This window comes from Prinia subflava, chromosome 2 (assembly GCF_021018805.1).
Source record: "Prinia subflava isolate CZ2003 ecotype Zambia chromosome 2, Cam_Psub_1.2, whole genome shotgun sequence".
NCBI classification, from domain to species: Eukaryota; Metazoa; Chordata; class Aves; order Passeriformes; family Cisticolidae; genus Prinia; species Prinia subflava.
This window is the reverse complement of record NC_086248.1, coordinates 109,195,439-109,217,865: the sequence shown is the minus strand read 5'-3', so window position 1 is coordinate 109,217,865 and position 22,427 is coordinate 109,195,439. Positions and strand designations below refer to the sequence as shown.

The following is a 22,427-nucleotide window of genomic DNA, read 5'->3' as shown; positions in this document are numbered from 1 at the left end:
TGCCAAACGTGTAGAAACTATCAGTTTGGAAGCACAGACAGTATACAGAGGCATAATCCAAATATTTGACAAACGCATGTCTCAAAGTTAGGAGCACATTTACAAAGACTTGCAAAGCGTTTTTTTTAAACTTTATTGCAGCCAGTGGGGCACAGGTAGCTGGATCATGAATTTCCATCGTTTCCTCTGACATTAAGTCCTAAAAGAGAGTCAAGCCACATCTAATATAAAATATGATGAAAACTGTAGAAACCTTATTAAATGTTTATCCATCACTCCCCAGTGAAATTCACTCGGCAGATGGCTCCATCTAAGCCGAAGGCAGCACTGCAGAATGACAGATTTTGTACAAAATGAGACAAGAAGGAGTTAAACAGAGTAACAGAGTAAAACAGAGTAAAAGGCTGTCTGCTTCTGCCTGCCTGAAGGGCTTGATCCTGCTGAGAAAAACAGACAAGTGCTCCACGGATTCATAAAGGCAAGAGATTCATTCCCCTAAGCTGATGTGCATGCACCTAGCAATCCTGAGGGGTCAATTCTCTGAGCAGCCCAACTTAAAAAAACCCCCACATTTCTATTTTCATTCTTCTTAAAGCAGGAGGAAGAGGAGCTTGGACTGCTTAGGAAAGAGATCTGCTTTCAACAGAGAACTAAACAGTTTATCAGGGCTACATTAGATGATCAACAGGAGTCTCATGTAGCTGATTTGCAGCCCAGTATTTATTTTGTACCTCTGATTTACAGGCCCATAGGTATTAAGTGGACTGTGAGCATCCCATGAAACTCTTTCATCTTTCAATGTGCTTCTTGCACATTTGCCAAGAGTCATCGTTTTCCGGCATCCTGGATAGCTGCAGCACCAAATGATAAATGCTTTCTCAATGAAGAGAACATCATTTCATTGGATTTCTCCTTAAGCTCAAGCCTCCCTAATAATAAATATATTGATTAAAATTCCTGCTCTGGAAACAAAGGACAGATTAAATAAGTGCCTCATTGTGAGAATGTATGTATGTGGGAATCTCCACCTCTATACACAGCTCAATTGAATTTGGTGAGACTTGGTTAAAAAAACAGACCACATCTATAAATTGATGCCTCTGTGATTCAGGAAAGCATAAATCAGGAAACCTGGAAAAGAGACAGCACGATGGCAGTACGCTGCAGTTGGTTAAAAGCTCTATCATCTGTCAAATATTCAGCATGTATTCTGCTGAAGAGACATGTTTAAAATAAGCAGCTTTTTAGACATAGCTCACTGAGCTATCCTGCACTGTAAGCCACAATATTTGTTTCCTTTGCATCCAATCTCCAGTTGCATTTCACTCTTACGCACAAGAAGATAATGATATGCTGCTTCAGAGGGTCTTTAGTCTTAAAAGGGAACAGATTTGAATGTGTTGCTTCATATAAACAATCTTGATTGCTCCAGCAGTGGGAATGGGCTGTAGGTAATCTCACACAAACCTGAAATAACAGATTTACACCAAATTTGGAAAAATATACCTTTAGAATGCCACAAAATGACGACTTCCAACTTGTCTTTAGTGGAAGGCCTGAACTCCTGACTGATGGTTTTCTAATATCAGGGCTTAAATGTCACTGATGTGCTCTGGCATCAGTTCAAATCCGTATGGGTATGTACCAGGCCTCACACTGGTTTAGTTCTCATTCCCTGAAATGTCACTTTGGAGGGCTCCCCACTTAATATATAAATGCCAGGTGCCAAGGAGATGATCAGTGACCTTCTGAAAACACAGGGCTATCATTTTGCTGGGGGGCACGTTGCTTTTTGTCCTGGGCACAGAGCCACCAAGCAGCTCCCAACATCACAGCACCATCACAGGATGATCTTGGTGGAGGCTACCTTGGACTGGAAGGGACAGAGCCCACATGACACAGTTACTCTGAGGCACGCTCTTGTTAGCTCAGTCTGTATTTCCATGAGGAAAATGAAGTAAAAAATCCTGTCAGAAGTACTTCCCTGTCTGGGAGATTCAGTCACCTCTCCAGAGATTATTTAGTCCTGCAGGACACCAGCTCTCATGGCAAGCTTTCGAGATTTCTCACTGAAAGTTAATGAGGCTTTGTCTCCTAGGCCTGTGAGCTATGCTTGGCATAAGACTTAAAACCCTGAGTTTAAAACACAAGCATATGTAAAATACTTATCTGTGTGCCCTGCATACGTTCTGAACTTGGAGACTTAACGGCAAACTTTCAAAGCATCTGGTAATAAATCCAACTTTTAGTCAGCTTTATTGGGTCACTGTATTTTTATAGATGTTACTCCTTGCAGCCTGGAAGATGATGACAGTATGATAAAAGCATCTGCAACTGATAAGAGAATGAACAAGGAGTAAAATCAATAGAAGTGTACTCAGAGCAGTGCTGTTGCTGGATGCTATCTGAACCTCTACCTAAGAGACTTCTCTCTGAAATTCCTCTACAGTTTGTGTTAGCCTCATCACGGGGATGATAAAAGTCTGAAAAAAACACTGGCAAGGGAAGGAATCAGTATTTTAAAGTAAATAATCCCATGATGAGACAACCAAACACTGCTTCTAAACAGAGGTGATAGAAGGCACTGCAGGAACACTTTTATTTCATTACCCTCCAGCTGCTTGCAGGCCCATCTTATGTAGCTCAATTCGGAAAAAATTCTGCAGTGGCCACAGCCTTCAGGAAAAAGGGAATTTTTCCTGCACAAGACAATAGAACCCCCCTTCACAGCAACAGGGAATGCTCTGAGACACAGGGCATATATCTTTATGCCCTTTTCCATTCCAGCCTTGCAAAAAGAGTCTTTAGCTGCAGGAAAACAGACATGTACACCTGGCCAATTGTAGTAAAAAGACCACCTGATCAGTGTTTTGGGGAAGAACTAGTGTGAAAAAACAGCACTGAAATAGCTACTGATTTCAACTGAGCTATGTCTAGTAAAACCACCCTCCATTTCTGCAGCATCAATCCTCTATACACATGTTCTAAGAACAGACAACTTCCAGTGTTATCAAAATATATATCACACAGTCAGAGCCACAGAGACTTTCAGCACAGAAAAATAAAATATTTTTAAACCAATAACTGAAACTACAACATCTCCCACCCTATACAATCCAGTTGCAAGTTTCATCTTTGTTTTTCAGATAAATTTACAAGCTGTATCTCCCTAAGATGATGCAGGAAAAAAGGATAGAGAACTACCATTAAACTTCAGTAGTTTTCCTCTAGGTCTCAAGGGACATTTTATTTTTTTTTTTTTTTGGAAATAGTGAAAATAGTGTAGCATACTTGCAGCTGAAAGAGAATAATTCATTTATGACTCTGCTCTATTGCCTATTTACGACCTTTTGTTACACTGATGGGATGCGAGTACCAAGAGGAAGAAAATTCTTGTAAACAACATCTTCTTCAACATTATTGTGACAGTGAAAAAGACCTTGCAAGCTTTGTGTGGCAGCACAGAGAATTTCCTACAATACAGCAGGAATAGCTGCAGTGTGAGCTGGCAGATTTGGCAGTGCTGCATCCAGATTTGAATGGCTCTTGCTCAGAACTCTGTTCTAAATGCTCCCCCACACTAAAAGCAGAGAAAAGGTGCTAAGCCCTATAAATTTACATTTTAGAATTTGCTCACTTGCTCATTAGCTTAAAGTAGAACCTATGTTGCTTTTGAACTCTGACTTTTTGATCAGGAAAACTCATTAAGAAAGATAAAATTAATCTGATGAAATTCATAAACCCTACTCAAGAATGGCCCTGGACGCCTAAATATGTCTCTGTTATAATTAAAAGGAAAAATGTTACAAGATTGTAAAAATAAAAATAACTTGGATCCTTCATTCAAATTGTGTAATCTGAGAGGTGAAATGTTGAATTACCTGCCCTGAGTAGGGCCAGGCCTTCATGCGTGATAAAGCTTCCAAACTTTGCTGACAGGAGCTGGGAAGAGGCACTGATACCAGAATCATGTTTCAGTGGTGAGAAACTACCTTAATTTTTTTTTTTTGCCTCCATGTAGTTTTCAAAACTATTATTTCATATATTTTAATGGCCATATATTCACACACTTTTATTCTATTTCTAGCATAACTTTTATTTCACAGTTCAAGTCAATTTTTTTCCACTATTTGATAAATCTACTTTTCTATTACAAGCAGTAGATTGGGTACATCTAAATTTAAATAGCCTCCCTATCATTGTCTCTCAGAGATCCCTCATGATCCTCAAAGACACATATCCAATATCATGTTTTCTCATGCTAAGGCTCAGTTGCTAAAAATGATTTTAAACTGGCATCTCCTAGAAATATTTTCTGTGTCACTTCTAAAAGAATCAGTACGTGAATTAAAATCATAAATTTGCCTGGACAAGTAACTCTCAGTTTGTTGTAGCATCCTTCCATTACAATGACAGTACAGAAGGACTTGGTTTAGGATCTCATCAAAAGGGAGATGGCATTTAGGTAATTCACAAGTAAGACACTTGTTTAAGCTTTTATAATTCAAGTGTTTGCTGCAAAATGGCGAGGGTGTCTTCTCCTACATCAAAAAATAAGTAGAATTATACAGAATCAATATGCTAATTCATAATTTTGCACTGAACAATTCAGTTTGTTCCCCAGAATTAGCCTTAATTCAAGAAAGATTTTGCATTGCTTACACCAGAAAACAAAGTTCTGAGACAAGCAAGTAGCTAACACACACTCCCCAGACATATTAATTAAGAAGCGACTAAGGAGCACTTTATGAAATAAAATATTGATTCTGAAATCAAGAGAACGCTCTTGATGTGTACTGACCCTCACTTGCTGACCCTGTACTCCTATATTAATTATATGATTAATGATGTTATTTTAATTATATTATTAATTATATTAATAATGTACTGCTTTCAAAAAGCCAAAATTGTTCATGCATCCCTCGCAATATCCTACTTCTGGAAGCAGGAGATAATATAATGAACATCCATGATAAATGTCAGAAAGCTGCTGCGTTCTTTCTTTACTTCTGTGGAGGGAAAGGAGAGGCAGGTCTAGAAAAGCACAGCAGAAAAGCCATGAGTCCTTTACCATGTACTTGTTTTCCTCCTTTTGCAATGTTTGTGCAGAGGACCAGCCCCTGAAGCACTGGAATAATCGGATCCCTTCCCTGTTTCACAAAATAAGAGACGAGCGCCCAGTCCTGCAGCGCAGCCTCTGCACGGCAAAGACAGCCCTTGTGCAGGAGATGAAGAGCCTGCTCCTCCCTGGTTCTCCTGGCATGGATGAGGAGGAGCAGAAGCAGAGGGGGATGATCTTTACCCACGGCTGCCACCAGCAAATGCAGCCGTGTCCACGCCCTGAATTTGGTCCCCAGTGCAAAATGTTCTGGAGTCAGAGCCAACACAAGGAGCTCTTGTGGGGCTGCCTTCAACTGGCTGCCTGCTGTCACTTCATTGTGCTTCTAATTGCCATGATAAACAATACAAATGTTCTTGAAGAATTCGAGAACTCCTGGAATTCTCATTCTAAAGACACTAATTGCTATCAACGTCCTGAATTCCACACAATGGCTTTTGATCTCATTTTCTAGAGCTGCCTTCTCTTAAACATGTTTTTGCCATATGGTGCACACAGTGGGTCGTGATTTTTTATATTTTCCCTTTAAGCTGCAAAATTTGCTGGTATTTTGGCAATAATCAGACTTAATCTCAAAAACATCACCTATGGGCTCAGCACAACAAAAACCACATGGATCTGTGTGTTCATCCAAATCCACCAAAATTTTAGGTCTCTGACTCCCTCCCAAAAGTCCTTATGTAATGTGAATATCAGTGTTTCTTTCTAAACAAGCCTATGACCACTCTATTGACATATTCTCAATGAAAGCAGAGCTATAATATCTTACAGATATTATTACATATTCTATATATTATATATAACATATAATCTATACCTACTGTATTCTAGCTGGATATCACTGATCTCAGAAAACACAGATAAAGGAGTTCACAGGGGAAAAAAGCCATAGAAATAATGCTATCTTAGTACTGCTTATATATATATTATAGTATTGCTTTTAGTATTGCAAATTTTCTGTTTGCCACTGTCATTTCTCCTACCATTCCAGCACACATGTGGAATTGGTACTTGCAGACTAATCAGCTAGCAAAAATGCTACCAGCAAAATCCTAAGACGTAAACAAAAGACTTGGGTCAAAAATAAATTTCTGCTTGGACCTTGAACTGCATTTTATACGTTTGTTCAGGCACCTTCTGAACCTTTGCAGGTTGAACAAAATGTCCTATTTTAAGCCCAACTTGAGCTCAAGCAAAATGACAAGAAGTAAAACCAGCCAAGGCACAGAGCTAAACAATCCATTTATTTCATGCCACTTTCTGCATTGCTTTTGTTTTTAACTGCGTGACCTGCCAGTAAATGAACAGCCAAGCATTTATTGTCACCAGATCTCTGAAGTGACAAGTCTTTAATAAGGCTGCCCTCTGCAATAAAGCCTTTTTGCAAGAAGAGATGAAAATTGTACCTCAAAACAAATTCATTAGATTAGATTGATGTATATAACAGCACAACAGAATGGTGAGTCACAAAGGATCAAATAATTACCTTAATAATGTCCACTACACTGATGAACTGAAACAGTTTGTACATTAGAAGGCTATTTATGTACCCTGTGATTGCACCAGGTTTTGCTGCCTACAGGCACCTCAGGAGTGCACCAACAGCTCTGTAATCCACATCACTTCATGGTTTGTAACCAAGACTGCAGCAATTAGCATTTCACTTCCTTCCCCATTTTTAATACAAACATAATTTTTTTGTTTTAGTAATTACCAGTGAAAGCATGACAGAAGGAAGCAGGTAATCTATACCCTTTTTTTGTGTAATATTTGTAGAAGCATTACAAAATAATTTTTGTTGTTTTGTTTCCTAAGCTTTCCCAAATGGGAACTTAGACAGCTACGCCACATCCTTTTGTAAAAAAAAAAAAAAAAAAAAAAAAAAAAAAAAAAAAAAAAAAAAAAAAGAGAGAGAGAGAGAGAGAAGAAAGTCCAAAAATAATTCCTGGCAAACACAGTTTCTAACTGAAGAGAGCCTACAAGAAGGATGGACAGGGATAATCTACAAAGGCCTGGGGTGACAGGACAAGGGGGAACAGCTTCTGACTGAAAGAGAGTAGGCTTAGATTAGATATTTAGGAAGGAATTCTTCCCTGTGAGGATGGTGAGGCACTGGAACAGGTTGCCTGGAGAAAGTGTGAATGCTCCATCTCTGGAAGTGTCCAAGGACAGGCTGGATGGAGCTCTGGGATAGTGAGAGTTGTGGCAGGGGAGTTGGAACAGATGATGTTTAACCTAAACCATTCCATGATTAGCAGAGACACACACTGAGGTCCCCAGCATGAGCAACGAGCAAAGAAAGAAATGCAAGAGCTGTTGGAGTCACAGCTCTTACTGGGGTTTTCTGTTTGGTTGGTTTTTTGGGGTTGATGTTCTGTGAGTTTCTGTGTTGTGGGGTTTTTTGGGGTTGATGTTCTGTGAGTTTCTGTGTTGTGGGGTTTTTTGGGGGGCTTGGTTGTTACCTTTTTTTTTTTAATGAAGAAAGGCACTGCCACCCAAAACTGCAAACTGGAACCAGTCCTGCATGCAGGTGCAGGTGATGCTTACAGTGCCCTCTGAAGAAATGGAGCTATCATGAAGGTACAAACAGATTAAACCATTGGCTATACTCTTCAGTGCTCATTCAAGAGTGCCCGGTACCATTTTGGATTTCCCAGGGTATCTCACTCTCCATTGGAAATGAACTGCTTCTTTTTACAGTCTTCAAATCAACCTCAGTATCTGGAAGACTCTGGTATCTACCAAGGCATTTAAGGCAGATTTAGTAATATTTTTATATATTTATCATGGCATATTGTATTCCATTGACACTGCAGAAAAATGATTTGCTGTTTTATTTAAAATAGACATATTTTCTTTGTCACGGTTTTATGACAATTTCCATCTTTCTTTTCATTTAAATGCTATTAAGTGTGTTTTGGTTTTGAACAGCCTTTAAGAAATGATTAGTGATAAAAACATTTGGACAGTGGTTCCTCTAATTTTGTTCACACTGACACAGCAGATATGCCATTCCAGGCTGGATTCTGAAAGGACAAGAGTCAGTGTTACACAACATCCATGGCCCTCGTTTTGTTAATCATCCCTAATCAGCTGTTGCTTTACAAATCAGATTTCTTAGCCCTCTCAGGCATGCAGTGTGATGCTAATGTGTGGCAACAGAATGCTGATTACAGAGCACTGGGTAGCACTGGCTGCCCCATTAGTGGCATCCAGCTGTCCACATTCACGCATGAGCAAGGAGGATTTCACAAGTTAAGATGAAGAACAGCAAAATGCCTGTGATGTGAAACGCTTGTGATGCAAATCAGGACAGTACAGAAATAATGACTGTGAGGGAAAGTGTATTTTCAAAGCAGTAGTTGAGGTAAATGACTGTGACTTTATTAATCACTGTATTAGACACTGGCGTTTTCTACAGTATTTTTAATCCATCTGTTAAACCTCTTTCTAACATAAAAGCAGAGTGTAAGAAACTGGGCATTCCAAGGCCTACAGACCTAAAAATATCCATTCACAGCTTGAACACAATTCAGAAGATTAACTGTATTAAAATAATTTAACGGATACAGAGTGCTACTCTCTTGGATAACTTGAGTTTTCAGCTGTAGGAAGCACCAGGGTAACACTGGCCTCAAAATGTGGTTAGCATGGGAAAGCTGGTATTTTTAGCATCATCTTTTAAAGCACAATCTAGAAGCTTGAATACGGAGAGTTTCTAGATTTTTTCAACTAAAACTTTTCCATACCTGCACAGACTACAAAGACCAAAATCCCCCACCACAAATTTTCCTCTGAATTTCGACTCCATCCCCAAAACACCATGGCAATTCTTTACTTCTGTAGCTAATTGCTCTAAGTTCTGAAAGTGCCAAATAAAAGTGCTGAAGGTTGAGATTAGCCTACCATTACAAAAGCGAGCACAATACCATTTTTCTGACTTTATCCATCTTGGCCCATGTTTCCTGAGGGTACAGAACTTGGCTGTGCGTTGCTTGGGTGTAATAAACAGGCAGTGCTTCCATAAATACCGGGGTCCAGCTTCTGAGCTGACGCAAATTGACTCAAACACAGCTAAGCAGCCTGACACCAGCTGAGGAAACAGCTCTGTAGATCTAATTATACATACAGCAAAAAAAGTCACTACGAACCCGAGCTCAGTTCAGCCCATTTGACATAATGAACTGCACTATAAAATGTTCTGTGATCAAATAGCTCGGTTCTTTTGAAGCACTCACTTTCTCCTTCCTGCAGTAAGCACAGCTAAGAAGAAATTCATTCTTGCTCCCTGGAACATTTGCACCTATCCACACCAGAGGCTGCTGTTTTGTGCCTAATCCCAGCTACTCTGGAGAGAAAAGCAAAATCTCCAGCTGGGTGCCACAAGAGCAGAATGAGATTCTTTTGATCATGATGTCCATCAGTCCAACTGGAGTCGGTCAGTCGGGATCAGGACCACAGCCACGCTCTCCAGTTCATTCTACAGATTTCCAGAGGCTGGGAAGCACTCAAATATGGAAAAAATGGTCTGGATTGAATTGGTGACCTGAAGGTGAAGGACTCGCTTAATCCCCTCCAGTGCTTCCCTCTGCCTCTCTTCTCTAGTCCTCACTCTGAAAACAATGACCCATCTATAGGAAGCTCTGGTAATTTTGGGAGGGGGGAAGGCAGTCATTAGCATGCCTCAGTTACATAAAGGGTTCATTCCTTAAACTCCTTGTCAATTCATTACTCCAATTTTCAACAAAGACTCCTGGATTAAATCCCTAAGTAAATGGATTTATGTCGTTTAGTCACTCAGATTTTAAAACTCTCTGGAGCTGCACTGCATTACCCTACTCCTTCATGAGCTGATGTACTATTCCCACAGACAACATCTATTAAATCATTAGATCATTATTTTCTAAACCAAAAATACCTACGTATTCCAGCAATTTTCCCCCTTGAATCAGGGTATACAGAGCCTGAGAACTATTAAGTTAAACAACTTCTCCTTGGTTATCTTAGTTTTATTTCTCCCTGGAAGCCTTTAAGCCATTCACAGCAGTCCCTGACAGAATGTGCTGGAATACAATAATATATCAATTAACTACAGTCAACCAGCTGCTAATACTATTTCTCCAAAATGTCTTCATTATTAATGGAAAGCACTGTGGTGTGGCAACACGCTCAAAAACTGACTGAAAAAGAAATTATGACCCAGTTCTGTGAATAATTATATTGCATTTCCTGCCAGTTTCCTATCACATTAATTAGTACAGTTGTGGTTTAAAGTTCACAGAACCAATTTGACCTCTTTTAGCAAAAGCCCACAGAGGCCACCCAGCCAGCAAAACCTTACACTTGTCAGATATTTTCATTTAACAAAGCTTCATAAAATATACACCATCTATGGCTTCACGTGCACAGATACTTTCACTAACCACTGAATATTCCTTCCAAACCACTTTCTTGAACATTTAGGGAGAAAAAATATAATCTGGAAGAAAATTACCAGCTCTAAACGACTGTGCATGGAATTACTCACACGGGTGCTAATTAATCTAGCTGAAAACTGGGACGTGGCAGCTCTGGAGACTGCTGGAAAATACGGAGCCCTCGTGGCTCCAACGTCACAGGGTCAAACACAGCACGAGCAACGCGGGTCTGAGGGGGCACAGCACCTTCAGCCTCTTCCTCCTTTCATCCTGCTGGGCAATGCCACCACCCTGGGCATTCCCAAAATACCCTAGACACTGGTTGTTTCCAGATACACACTGCACTCCCCTTCAAGTCTCATTATTTTTCTAAACAAATGTAAATTTGAACACTGATACCGTGTGTAATAAAAAACAACGCATCATTAAAACACAAACTTGCTGCGTTGTAGTTCAGAGATAGTAAATGGTTTGATAGCATTTTCTGTTCAATTTTGTTTTAAATAACAGCTGTCTGTGCTTCTCGCTGTCCCTGCAGGAAGAAAAATCAAAACTAATGCAGGAAAAAAAAATACTATTCCCATCCTCCTTTCCAAAAGCAATTCTTTAACTATTCAGTAAATTCAAATCTAAAAATAGCTGAGGATTAAAAAAACTTGGGAAGAAAAAAAGAATGCCTTCTTAATTGCATATTAATTGCTATACCCAATTGTAACTTTTGTTTTTCACTAGCAAGTATCATCATTTGTGCCATTATAAGGCTCTGGAGAATTGTGCCAACAGAGAATGTGCATGTCAAATAATTGATTCAACCTGCCACTTCCCCACAGGGTCAATAAGGAGCAGCTGGACTTGAAATCCCTACCTAAAAACAACAGCTGCAGCACACCAGATAGACCCAGAGTGGAGGTACAGCCTTTGTTTTCCACATGCTGATCCAAAGCACTCAGCTGAATGCCCAGGCAATAAAGCAGAATATAAATAGACAAGTTCACCACTCACACAGGGGGCAGAGCAGGGATGGCTGAAAGGAAGAAACTGCAAAGCGAAAAAGTACAAAGGAGGGGAGAGCAAGGCCTACTGGAACCTGCCAGATCCCTGTATATGCAGGCCATTTTTACTGCCTGTCACTGCTTTGGACACGTTGGACATCCAAGATCAACTTTTCCAAGCAGCACGCTTCAGAAAACCCACGGGCTAAGGGTGCACTCACAAGATCTATGGCAGATCTCTCTTTCAACTAAGATATATTTTCAATGAAAAGCCTGGATCCAACAGCTTCTCAGCACTTCAGTTCTGAAGTTCAGGCACTGCTCCTGGAAAGAGAGTTCCAGCCTTCCCTGCCCCTGCTTATTTCCATCCAGGGTCTCCATTGCTATCCACACCTGCCCCAGACCTTAGCTCACTTGACAGCAGGATGCCTTTTGCCCACATACACAACGCAGAAGGTGAGCGTGAATCACCACTGAAGACAAGTTACTCATCACTGAGGTGGAAATCCCAGTTCACTGGGCAATCTCACATTAAAGCAGTATTTCTGTGTGGTATTATATACCTACAATTCTTTATTCTCTTAATATCTCAGAAAGATTTTATATTTGCTTATTTCCCTCTCAGCTTCTGCTGTTTGGAGATATTGTACAAGCTAGATTTATTTCTGGAGTACTGTGGCTGTAAACTGCACATCATGGGATTGTCCCTCAAAGACCTCTCTGTCTCAAAGAGAGCACTGCACAAACTGAAGCACCACGCTCACACTACCACAAGTGATAATAAATAAACCACTGTGGCTTTTGCAAATGCTCCTGCTTTCAACGTGGGAGCTAATTCAGGGTTTTTCTCCCAAGCACTAATGCTGTCACCCTATTTGGACTTGGCAATTCCTATGTGTCCCTTCCAACTCAGAGCATTCTGTGATTCCATGATTAGGCTGCCCTTCCTTGTTAGCAGCCGTGATGCAACAATTCCTCCACAGCAAAAACTGCACCTCTAGTAAAATTTAGGAAGAATTTGAATAATAGGAAGATTTTGAATAAAATTTGAAGACTCGTGTCAGTCTACAGAAGCTTACCCGCTGGATTTCCACTCAGAGCACTGAAGCATTGCAAGTATCTTTGATGATTTCCAGCCCAGCAATTTCTTATATACACAACCCCACCTTGCTAATAAGCGACTCAGCACCAGCAGCATGCCAGGTATTTCCCAAACTCCCAGGAAGGCTCACACTCCAGCTGACAAGCACACACACACAAGCAACCTGTAGTTATAGTGAGGTTTCAGTCTCATATGATCTGTCTCATAAAAATCATGCTAGGTAAAAATGTCTAGGATATTCTACAAATCTAAGTATGCACATTAATGAGATACTGCAGTTATGCTATGTAACACTGTATCAAATTCACAGAATCCAACAAAAATCAAGGGCAGTGGCACCTCAGCTGATTGAAGGGAAACGTATTTGCTTTGTAAATGTTAATGAACTTTATGTGATATCCGTAGGGCCAGATTTCAATAGGGAACACAGTCAGCAGGACTACAGCCCTTCATTTCTACTGTCCCTCCTGAAACCTTTCCCACAGGAGGTTATCATCATACAGATTTATGATTGTATGCAGCCCCAAGGGGAGCTGTTGGTTTAAATGCCCCCAGGGAAGAGGTTATCATCCAACAGGCATCAGGACTGAATTCAGGGGGGTCAAAGTGCTCTGTGACAAGTTTGTTTCATATCAGGTTTGAGCACTCCCTCCTGTAACAATAAGCACAACAAGAAGCAAGAGTGCAAGTTCTAAGACTTGTTTCCACACATGGAGAAGACATTTGACATGCACTTTCCAAAAAAATGTAAAAGCAAAAAGAATAAATGAAATTATTCACACAGACTGCAGTTTGTTTGTAAACCTATCCACCACCATCACAATTAAAGGGTAAAACTATTGATATATAAATACAAGACTGAAGTTTTCTAACCTTTTGGATCACAAACCCAAAGGGGCTTTAAATGAAAGGGGAAATTTCCAGCAGAAAAGCCTAAAAATCACATATAAAACCCTTCCCCAACCTGAAAATATGTAGCTAGATTGAAGTTTAAATGCACAGTGCCTTTTAAGTGAGTGGAAAAGCTGTATGGAAGAAACCAGAAAAGAACGCAGAACCTGAAAAATCCCTTCCCCACACATCATCCAATCTAGGAAATTTAGACATGGGTCCCTGAAAAGCCCTAGTTTCTTGCCAGGGGGAGAAATCAGAAAGACACCTATTCCCCTAGATTTATTGGGCACTGATCATGCAGATGAAGACACAGCAGCTGATTCTTAGTACTTCTTCTCAGCCTGCAGTACTAAAGAGCCGGGCAGTGTCCTACCAAGGGGTATCTTAGGTCTGGCAGCAAAGATGAGACAAATAAAATAGCTCAGAGAAGTTCAACACTCCTGGCTCAGAAAAGCATCCCAAACTCACTTCTGGGAAATGTAAATTTACCCCAGAATGGAAACGTGCTCCTGAATCAGGATGCAGACAGACAGAAAAGAAGAGAGACACGGCAACGCCGACTTTGTTATTTACAAGGCGTAACCGCAAGTGAAAGCTGTGCTCTGTGCCATGGAAACTTTCATCTCAACTGTAAAATTATATTGCTTTTAAAGCTACTTAATTCTGCTTTCACCCTCACCTGTATTTATCATCTAACCACTGGTTGTTTTTTACTTATTTTACTAGCCCCAAAGTATATTCACCCTTTTTTTAATGTAGGTTAAAAGAAAACAAGGCCTCAAGAAATTAATTCTATTTAGATTTAGTAGCTGTGAACAGTCCATGCTTATAAAAGTTAATCTTCATTTCTTTATCTCATGAGAGATCAGGTTAGAAATAAGGAGAAACCTGAGTAAGTCTCTGTGTGGTGTTTGTTCAGAAACTCTTTCCACAAAGCAGTGCTTACAATTCCTATGGAAGTGAAGAGTTTCATAGCTCACCTAATTTATTTTCCATTTTTTCATTAATCCCAAATAAATGAAAGAATCACATAATCTGTCCTGAAGTCTAAGTAGGGAGGTGATATGCACCCTTAAACTGTGCTCACATTTGAATTTAAGCAATTTGTTCTGTATTAATTTTCAGTTATTTTATCTTGGAAGCCTGCCACCATTCCCATTTCCACAGGCCCTCATTGTCAATGCTCTCCACATCCACGGTGCTCTTCTCATCTGTTCTGTCATTTCATATTTAATAGACAGACCTATTTTTCACCTTCCCAGGAATACAGCAGGATACAGAACCTATGAAGTATGTGGCCAATACCATCTAACCTATTAAATGTCAGAATCATATATCTCAAACTATAAGTCAAGATGCTGAAGCCCAGCAGCAATAAACTCATTCTGTTCCTCATTCTGGCTGTAAGGATCCATGTGGGTTTCCTTCTCTATATATTTAATTGTGACCCACTGCTGATGGCTGATGTGGTCAGAAATGATGGCAGGATTTGGCCAGATCTTAGATGGGAAAGTGGAATAAAACCTAACAAAATATTCTGTTTACAGTCATTTCTTTCACACCAGTTTGGTTCTTCATAGGGTGATCCAATGTTTGCTTCATTATGAGATTCACCTGATGTATTTTTTCTTTTGTATTTCAGTGTTATTTCACCCCCACATTCCACACTGGACATTCTGTTTTGGGAAGAACTGTTGAATTTAAACCAAACCAAAGTGTCTCCTTTCCAGGAGCAGAAAGCCCCGTGAGTCTGTTGGAAAGGGACACCCAAGGAAGCCACCAGTGCCAGCAGGAACCAGCACGTGCCCTTGCCTTGTGCCAAGCCTGTCTCTGGGGCCCGTGGCTGGGCAGGCAGCCTGGTCCATCCCACCCAGCTCCTGCCTGCTGCTGGCTGCCAGCAGAGCCCATCCCTGGCAGGCAGCCTCTCCCAGGAGCCTCCCAAAGCACTGTCCCCACATCAGGAGCCTCCCTGCAAGCCTGCAGAGAGCGGAAGGAAAACCTGCTCCATCTCCTTCCTGTTATCCCATCGCCGCTAAGACCCAGCTGTAATCCACTCACACAGTTCAGACACAAATCACAACAGATTTACTAAAGTGAGGAGCTCAGAAGCAAAACAAAGATTGCAGCAGCAACTCCTCCATTACTCATGGAGTATTTTATCCATGAGTCCCATGGAGCTACGTGGATTGTTATTCCTCAGTTATTTATTCCTACACACACACAGAGTGAGGAACACAAGCTGATTTAAACTCCCCATTAGGGCAGCCACAACAACTGAATCCTTTCAAAGTGAAGGCAGGACCTCTTCTGCATTGCATTCATTTGAGGAGCCAGTTAAAATCATCAGATTTCTGGCTGAAAGTGTGTACAGAAATAATGGGATGTCATCCTGATCTTTTTTTGTCATGCAAGAAGTGACAAGAAGGAAAAATAAGCCACTGTTTTTACTCATTTTTAAGTATTTTTTCACACTGCTCACCACAGTTGTAAGGCCCCTCCAAAAACCCAGAAATCACAAGGAAAAAAAAATAAATCAAAGAAACCAGACAAAATTTCAGCCCTGAAGCAGAGACAATTTTGTTAATTTGTAGAATTTTGAAGCTACCCAGGCTCCTGCTATCATAACTGCTATTAAACTCTAAGGATAAAGAGAACAAATTCTTTGGCAAATTTCAATTATTAGGTAGTTAACTGCTGCAAACACCAAAGAACCCATGCAGAGCTCTGTTCTGTACTAGTGACCCTCATTAGCTGCAGCAGAGGTACTGAAGGTGTTTTTGATGCAGTACACAAAGGTCAGACAAACCTTTACCAAGATGTATTCAGCGAAAACATCTACACTATGCATGGATTTCCTTGATTTTGAACAATTTTAGAGGGAAGAGCTGACTTTAGAAGAAAGCCATGTCTCCAAATCCTTCCTCCAAAGTTGCATTTTGGTCACAAACGAGCATCTCAGAAACCACGCCACAGGACACTGCCCTGGGACATTCCCAGCCATCACGAGCTCCAACAGCTCTGGCCAGGAGGGATCCTTCCTGCCTCTTTCTCAGGAGCTGGAGCAAAAACACCAAACCCTTTTCAAGTTAATAAATAAAGTATTATGTGTAACAAAGACAGGCTTTGTCCGCTTCACTTTATCACCCCTCTAACTCAACAGCAGCCTGAAGAACATATAAGAAAAGCATTGCTGCCTTGGTAGCTGCCTTATCATTTCAGAAAATGACTTGCCTGTTGGGATGATAGTTAGATTGGGGCTTTGGGGACAGCACTGAATCTCTCTGAGCCTGGTGAGAGAGCAGCTACACAGAGCAAATAAATCATTTTAATTTTGTACCAGTTGAAAAGCATTTTTTTTTCTCAACTTCAGCAAGATGACAGTGGCATGATGGCTGATTTTCATTTCAATCAGAGCAGCATATGATTACCACCTAATTAGAATGTAGAAATAGAAAGGAGATCATTTTTTAACCTACCCAAGAGAACAGTGCTGGGGGAGGGGAGGAGATTATGTTAATCAAGTGATACTGGCATATCAGAGAGACCAAAATAGCCGGATGAATTTTTATCGGCACCCTCGCTGTCCTTGAGGATATGTCAGTGGCTTCAATCAAAACCTGTATTTTCAGAGCTTTATTTCTGAGTAAGGAATATTCTTCAAAATAAATACATGTCACTGCAGGCCCAAACCAAAAGATATCGCCTGGGGCATAAATACAAATATTTCTGTTAAAATTTCAACATGGTTTTGTTGACAACTGTAAAACTGTAAACATGAAAACCAACTAATCAAAAGTAAAAGTCATGCTGTCTTCAGGGGAGTTCTTTGCCTTAATAACCATGTTTGGGTTTTTTTTTTAAACTTGCTTTCATTAATTATATACTGCCAGCTAGCTGCTCCACTCCTTTCTGGAATACATGTTGAAAGTTAGTTGCTCTGCCCTTGGGGAATCTAGCTGAGGTTACATTAAATGCAACTGCATCAGGCAACATTTTCCAAGACACACTGGCTCCATCTGCATCCTTCTGCAGAGATAAAGACTAGACCTCGTCTCAAGATGCCACTTTGCTTAATTGCCTCTGAAGAATGAAGAGCCAGAATTAAATTGCCAAGGCCACCGAAAGGAGGGGGTTAGAGAAATGAAAAACAAAATAAAATGAATATTTAAATGATCTCTCAGGCAAGCCTGCCTTGTGCAATAGAGGGCGGTGGCAGCTCCCCTTGCTCTGCCCTCCCAGGCAGTAGCTGGTATCACATCTCCTCTCTCCAAACTGGTCACCAGTGCCCAGCACAGTTTTAGATGTGTGAGATATCCTGCCTTTAGCCACCTCAGTGGTGGAAAATACCCCAACATACCACATTTGGATGGAGCCCAGGGCCAAAGGAAGCTCAGCTGCAGGGCACCCACCTTGGAGTGTGCCTAACCAGACAAATGGGCGTCCTCATGGATGTTTTTGTCAGGACGAGTACAGCAAGTGTGATCCTGCCACCTCCCCACTCTCACCAAAGCAGAGTTCCACTCATTTCAGCTGGACTGGGATTTGGCTTGTCTTGCTTTGCTGGAAATGTTCACTTTTGTTTTTTTTTTTGGGCTGTGGGATGATATATAACTACCTGCCAAAAGACAAGGACCCAAGTCTCACGTGCTTCAGGCAAAACAAGAAAAAAGTCTCTCTTCAGCAACAACTCCAGTGAAAAGGAATCAAGGATGTGTTGATTTATTTCCCATTTCTGTGCTTTTCATTTGTATCAGTTATTTCAATGGCACATACATTGCGCCACTGCACTTTCCTCGTTGTTGTTCTACCAGGGCGTGTAATAAATGTTGTGAGATATTGTGCAAGAGAAAGAACAACACTTTGAACTAAATGTGCTGTTAAATTAAAGTCTCTTCTTGAACGTTAAAAAAGTCCTGAGGCTTTTCATATCAGTGTACTGTATGTTGAGGCATCCATTTGGATCTTTCTATTTTTCATCCTTTTGAGAAACACAGCAAAGTAAAACTAGATAATTTTCCATCATTGCAAACATTCCCAGAGATCTGCCACAAAAAACCCAAGATAACCCTCTCCCCATCATCCCTAATAATGGGGGGGGGTTGAGCATTTAAAGTTGCCACAATGTTTTTGAGATACCATCACAGGAAATCAGCTGGCAACACCTCAAACCTTGACAAATTATCCCAGAAGGAAACATTCTGACCTGTTTAAAGAACTTCACCTGCATTTTAGAAATGAATCCCAGGGTGCAATTTCCTAAAGAGTGGACTCCAACTCTATTTTGTGCTCTGAAGAATTCTATTAAACCTCTAGAGCACCCTGTGCCGTGTGAAAACACCGTTTGCTGAGGAGATGGCCTCGGTGGGCTGCAGTAAATTAACCACTGCTGCTGACCGAGGCCAAACGGGGGGAGTCTGCTCCAAGGGATTGCTACACTTACAGCACAGCACCATTCACCAGCCTCTAAACGAGATTTGCCCCCTGGCTGCAAGTCAGCAAACCCTGGTGTAAAGCATGGCCAGAGATTAGTCTGACTAAGGGCTTCATTTCAAGAGCGGAACCGTGCTGCTGCTACACACAACTGAGTGCAGATCACTACTTAAAAATTAGGTTGTTTTTCCCAGCCAACTTCATGTAGTAGAGTTTTAGGCTGCTGGACTACGGTGGCAGGATGTTGAGTAAATTACAATAGAAATACCTCTCTGTTGCTTTGTAACAATTAACCTCGGGAAGGAGCTAACTCCATTTGCATGGTAATGAGACATTCATCTAAGTGACATCAGAGTTAAGCATGCTAATAAGTTTTTATACAAACACCTGAGGGGTCAAGCACAACCACGGGCTTGGGTAAGAAAACCTTTTATTAAATGCAAATCACTTGTCTTTTAAATACTACAACAGAGAAATTTGCAGGACTCTAACACAGCTTGCAGGAGTCATTCAAGTTACGTTTTCAGGCCCCTGGGCTGACTGAAGGATACAGCAACTGACTTATTTATATTTTGAATTAACATCAATATCTAAAACATCTTCATTATAGTATCAAAGGAAAGAAGTACTACAGGAAGGTAGAGAGGTGAAAACAAGAATATTGCCTTATCTTTCCTAAATTTGTCACAGACTCTGGGTTGCTGGAAGGCAGAGGAGACACGGCTGCTGTAGAGAACAACAAAAGGCTTGGAAATTTGTCAGCTTTCCCTCTTATTCACCTACCTATTTGTGCCAGCTATACTGCAATGGAGGCAGACTCCCTGGTGAGCATGCTATCCATCTTGCACTAAAACTTCTCGAATTCAATCACTCAGTTCACATTGCACAATCAAAGAGGTTGAGCCCTTGGTGAGTGGTCAGGTCCAAGGGCATAGCTGGCTGCCAGACTCCTTTGGGACCAAAGGAGCAGAGCCTTCTCCCAGGTAAGGCAGATTGCAGAACAGAGGTTGAGGGAAAGGAGCTGGCTTTGATAAATTTAACTGTGGCAGAGCCAAGTGCAGGAGGCCGCTCCTGTTCAGGAGAGGCTGCCTGCAGGACACACCGACTCACCCTGGCAGCGTGGGCAGGGCCAGGGCAGCGGGTTTGGTCAGTGGGGACAGGAATGAGGCATGGGCAGCACTCTGAAAACCTGCCCTCCTGCCACATCGTTGGAGGTTTTGCTCCCAGACTAGAAAATGTGAATTTAAATATCCAGTGGGTGTGGTGGGAATTGATCCATCTTTAAGACAGAACTTTGTGGAAAGGACTGTATGATATGGCTGTGTGCAAGCCGAGGAGACTGTGTTAAAGCATGGACAGTCCTCTTCATTCCATTGCTGCATGATGAGCTCCTCTGGGGAAATGCTTGGGTAATATATAATATTACTAGTCAAAACACAAAATCTACTCCAAGGGAGTAAGTGTACACATCCCTGGAAGTATTCAAGGCCAAGATGGATGGGGCCCTGAGCAGCCTGGTCTGTTGGCCAACACCCCTGCCCACAGCAGGGGTTGGAACTAGATGTGCTTTTATCCAAAACATTCTGATTCCATAACAATACCAAATGGATCAGGACTGACACCTGGCACAGAGCTATGTCAGCTCTTTTAAACCAGAGAACTATGCTCACCTTGCTGAACACGTTAAATAAGAGCAACCCAGTAATGGTAGGCTTCCCAAAGATCCCTTTTACACCCAAAGTTAATGCTGTCCTCAACAAAATTAAGTATCTTTATTTTGCTGCTGTCCTGGTTTATGACAAGTAAAACATGCTAGTATGCCATAATCTAAAACTTAAGCCAGTGGATTGTGGAAAAACCTTAGGAAGACGGTAAGCTTCCTGTGACAAAGTACAAAGTGGTGGATAATCAAAAACTCATTTCTGGAGCAAAAAACAAAAACAAACCTTGTAGCCCATTCTTTAAATTACATGGTAAAAATGAAGCTAGAAGAAATGACAAGATGGTAAGCACCACAAACATACTGGTTTTAGCCTCACATGTCAAGGTTGGAATTACAAACAGACAAGATCCATAAAATGTAAGTTTGGTGCTAAGCTGATTTGATTTAGGCCCAGCAACCAACTACTCAGTGCTACAAAGAATCAGAGTCCAACAGGTATGCATTCCCAGGTTTGAAAATCTCAATTGTACCGCTCAAATGTCAACATATTACTTCTTCTTAATTCAAATATGGCAAAAAACCCCAAAACAAATTACATAAATCCACTAAATTCATACTCTGGCATATCAGATTCTTGGGAAAAAATAGGTTCCCTGAATATACAGCTAGAGGAAAAAACCTGCTAATTATGTCCTTGTACACGGTGCCTCTCCACTGAATGCTTTGTTCAATGTTTTCAGACAAAATACCAAACAGCTTTAACTGTCTGAAATCTGCTGCCTGTTGTCATAAGGGAACAGGCAGACTGTCAGTTTAAGACACGATCATTTGATTTGTTTTGCCTCTTTTTTGCTGCACTCCTCCAATCCAACACTAGGAACACTAACACCAGAGAGGGGAGAGACGCAGATCATTCTGTTAAAAGCATTTTTTGTCTTGTGCAAATAATCACTATTATGTTGCCACTGGAAGATGACCAACACTATTAAAAATTCATATATTTAGTTAGTGTTTCTGGGAAAAGGAACACCTAATGGTAAGCGAACCAAAAGATTAATGAAAATAGAAAAGAGGATCCTACAGATCTTTACTGTAAAGTGACCTGAGGAACACCACTGACCTTTGGTGGCCGTTTCCACTGACAACTGGTACGCACGTTTCCTTTCCATGAATCTCCTCGTTATTATCCAAAAACTCTGACACTCAGAAACAGCTCAGGAGGAGAACAGTCTTCTGCTTTGCCAGGAAAGATTACACAATGCACAGGAAATGCACAGTATGGTTTCAAACAAAGGTATTTCCTTTGAACTCTAGCAGAGCTTTTAGTTATAAAAATCTTCCCCTGCCTATATTGTCCTGCCTTGACTTTCACTGGTCTTAAGACTAAATAGTAGAAGACTTCAACTCTCAAGCATATATTTATTCTTTTCACAGTTTTGGAGTCAAACAAAAATTTGAACAAAAAAAATTATTTTATTCCTACCTCATTGTGATTTGTTCTTAACCATTCCTTTATAGTGTTAAGGGCAATGACAGCAGCAGGCTCATTTGGAAAACCTAAAAAGAGAAAAAATGAGAGATAAATAAAAGGCATATATTTCATTTATATATATAGGAAAGCAAAAATCTGGGCTTTTTTCCTTCCTATTCTTTAAAATGTTTTGGAATTACAGTTGGTCAACTCCCTTCTTCACAGATTTCTATAAAGGTTTTAGGTAACACCTGTTACATTTTTCCCCAGATAAATAAACTGAAAATAGGTGCAACAATGCTTTATTGGTTTTTTTTTAACTTTAGTTAAGAAAAGTCC

At 40.7% G+C, this 22,427-nt stretch overlaps 1 protein-coding gene across 1 annotated transcript in view; it reads right to left on the bottom strand.

Annotated features, from left to right (window-relative positions):
- The window catches only part of MACROD2 (mono-ADP ribosylhydrolase 2), an 837,487-nt gene that overhangs the window by 227,232 nt on the left and 587,828 nt on the right, over positions 1-22,427 (bottom strand). Inside the window, exon 8 of the mRNA XM_063391546.1 lies at positions 22,101-22,174. Coding sequence (XP_063247616.1) covers positions 22,101-22,174 — 74 coding nt within the window. The remainder of the gene's footprint in view (positions 1-22,100; positions 22,175-22,427) is intronic.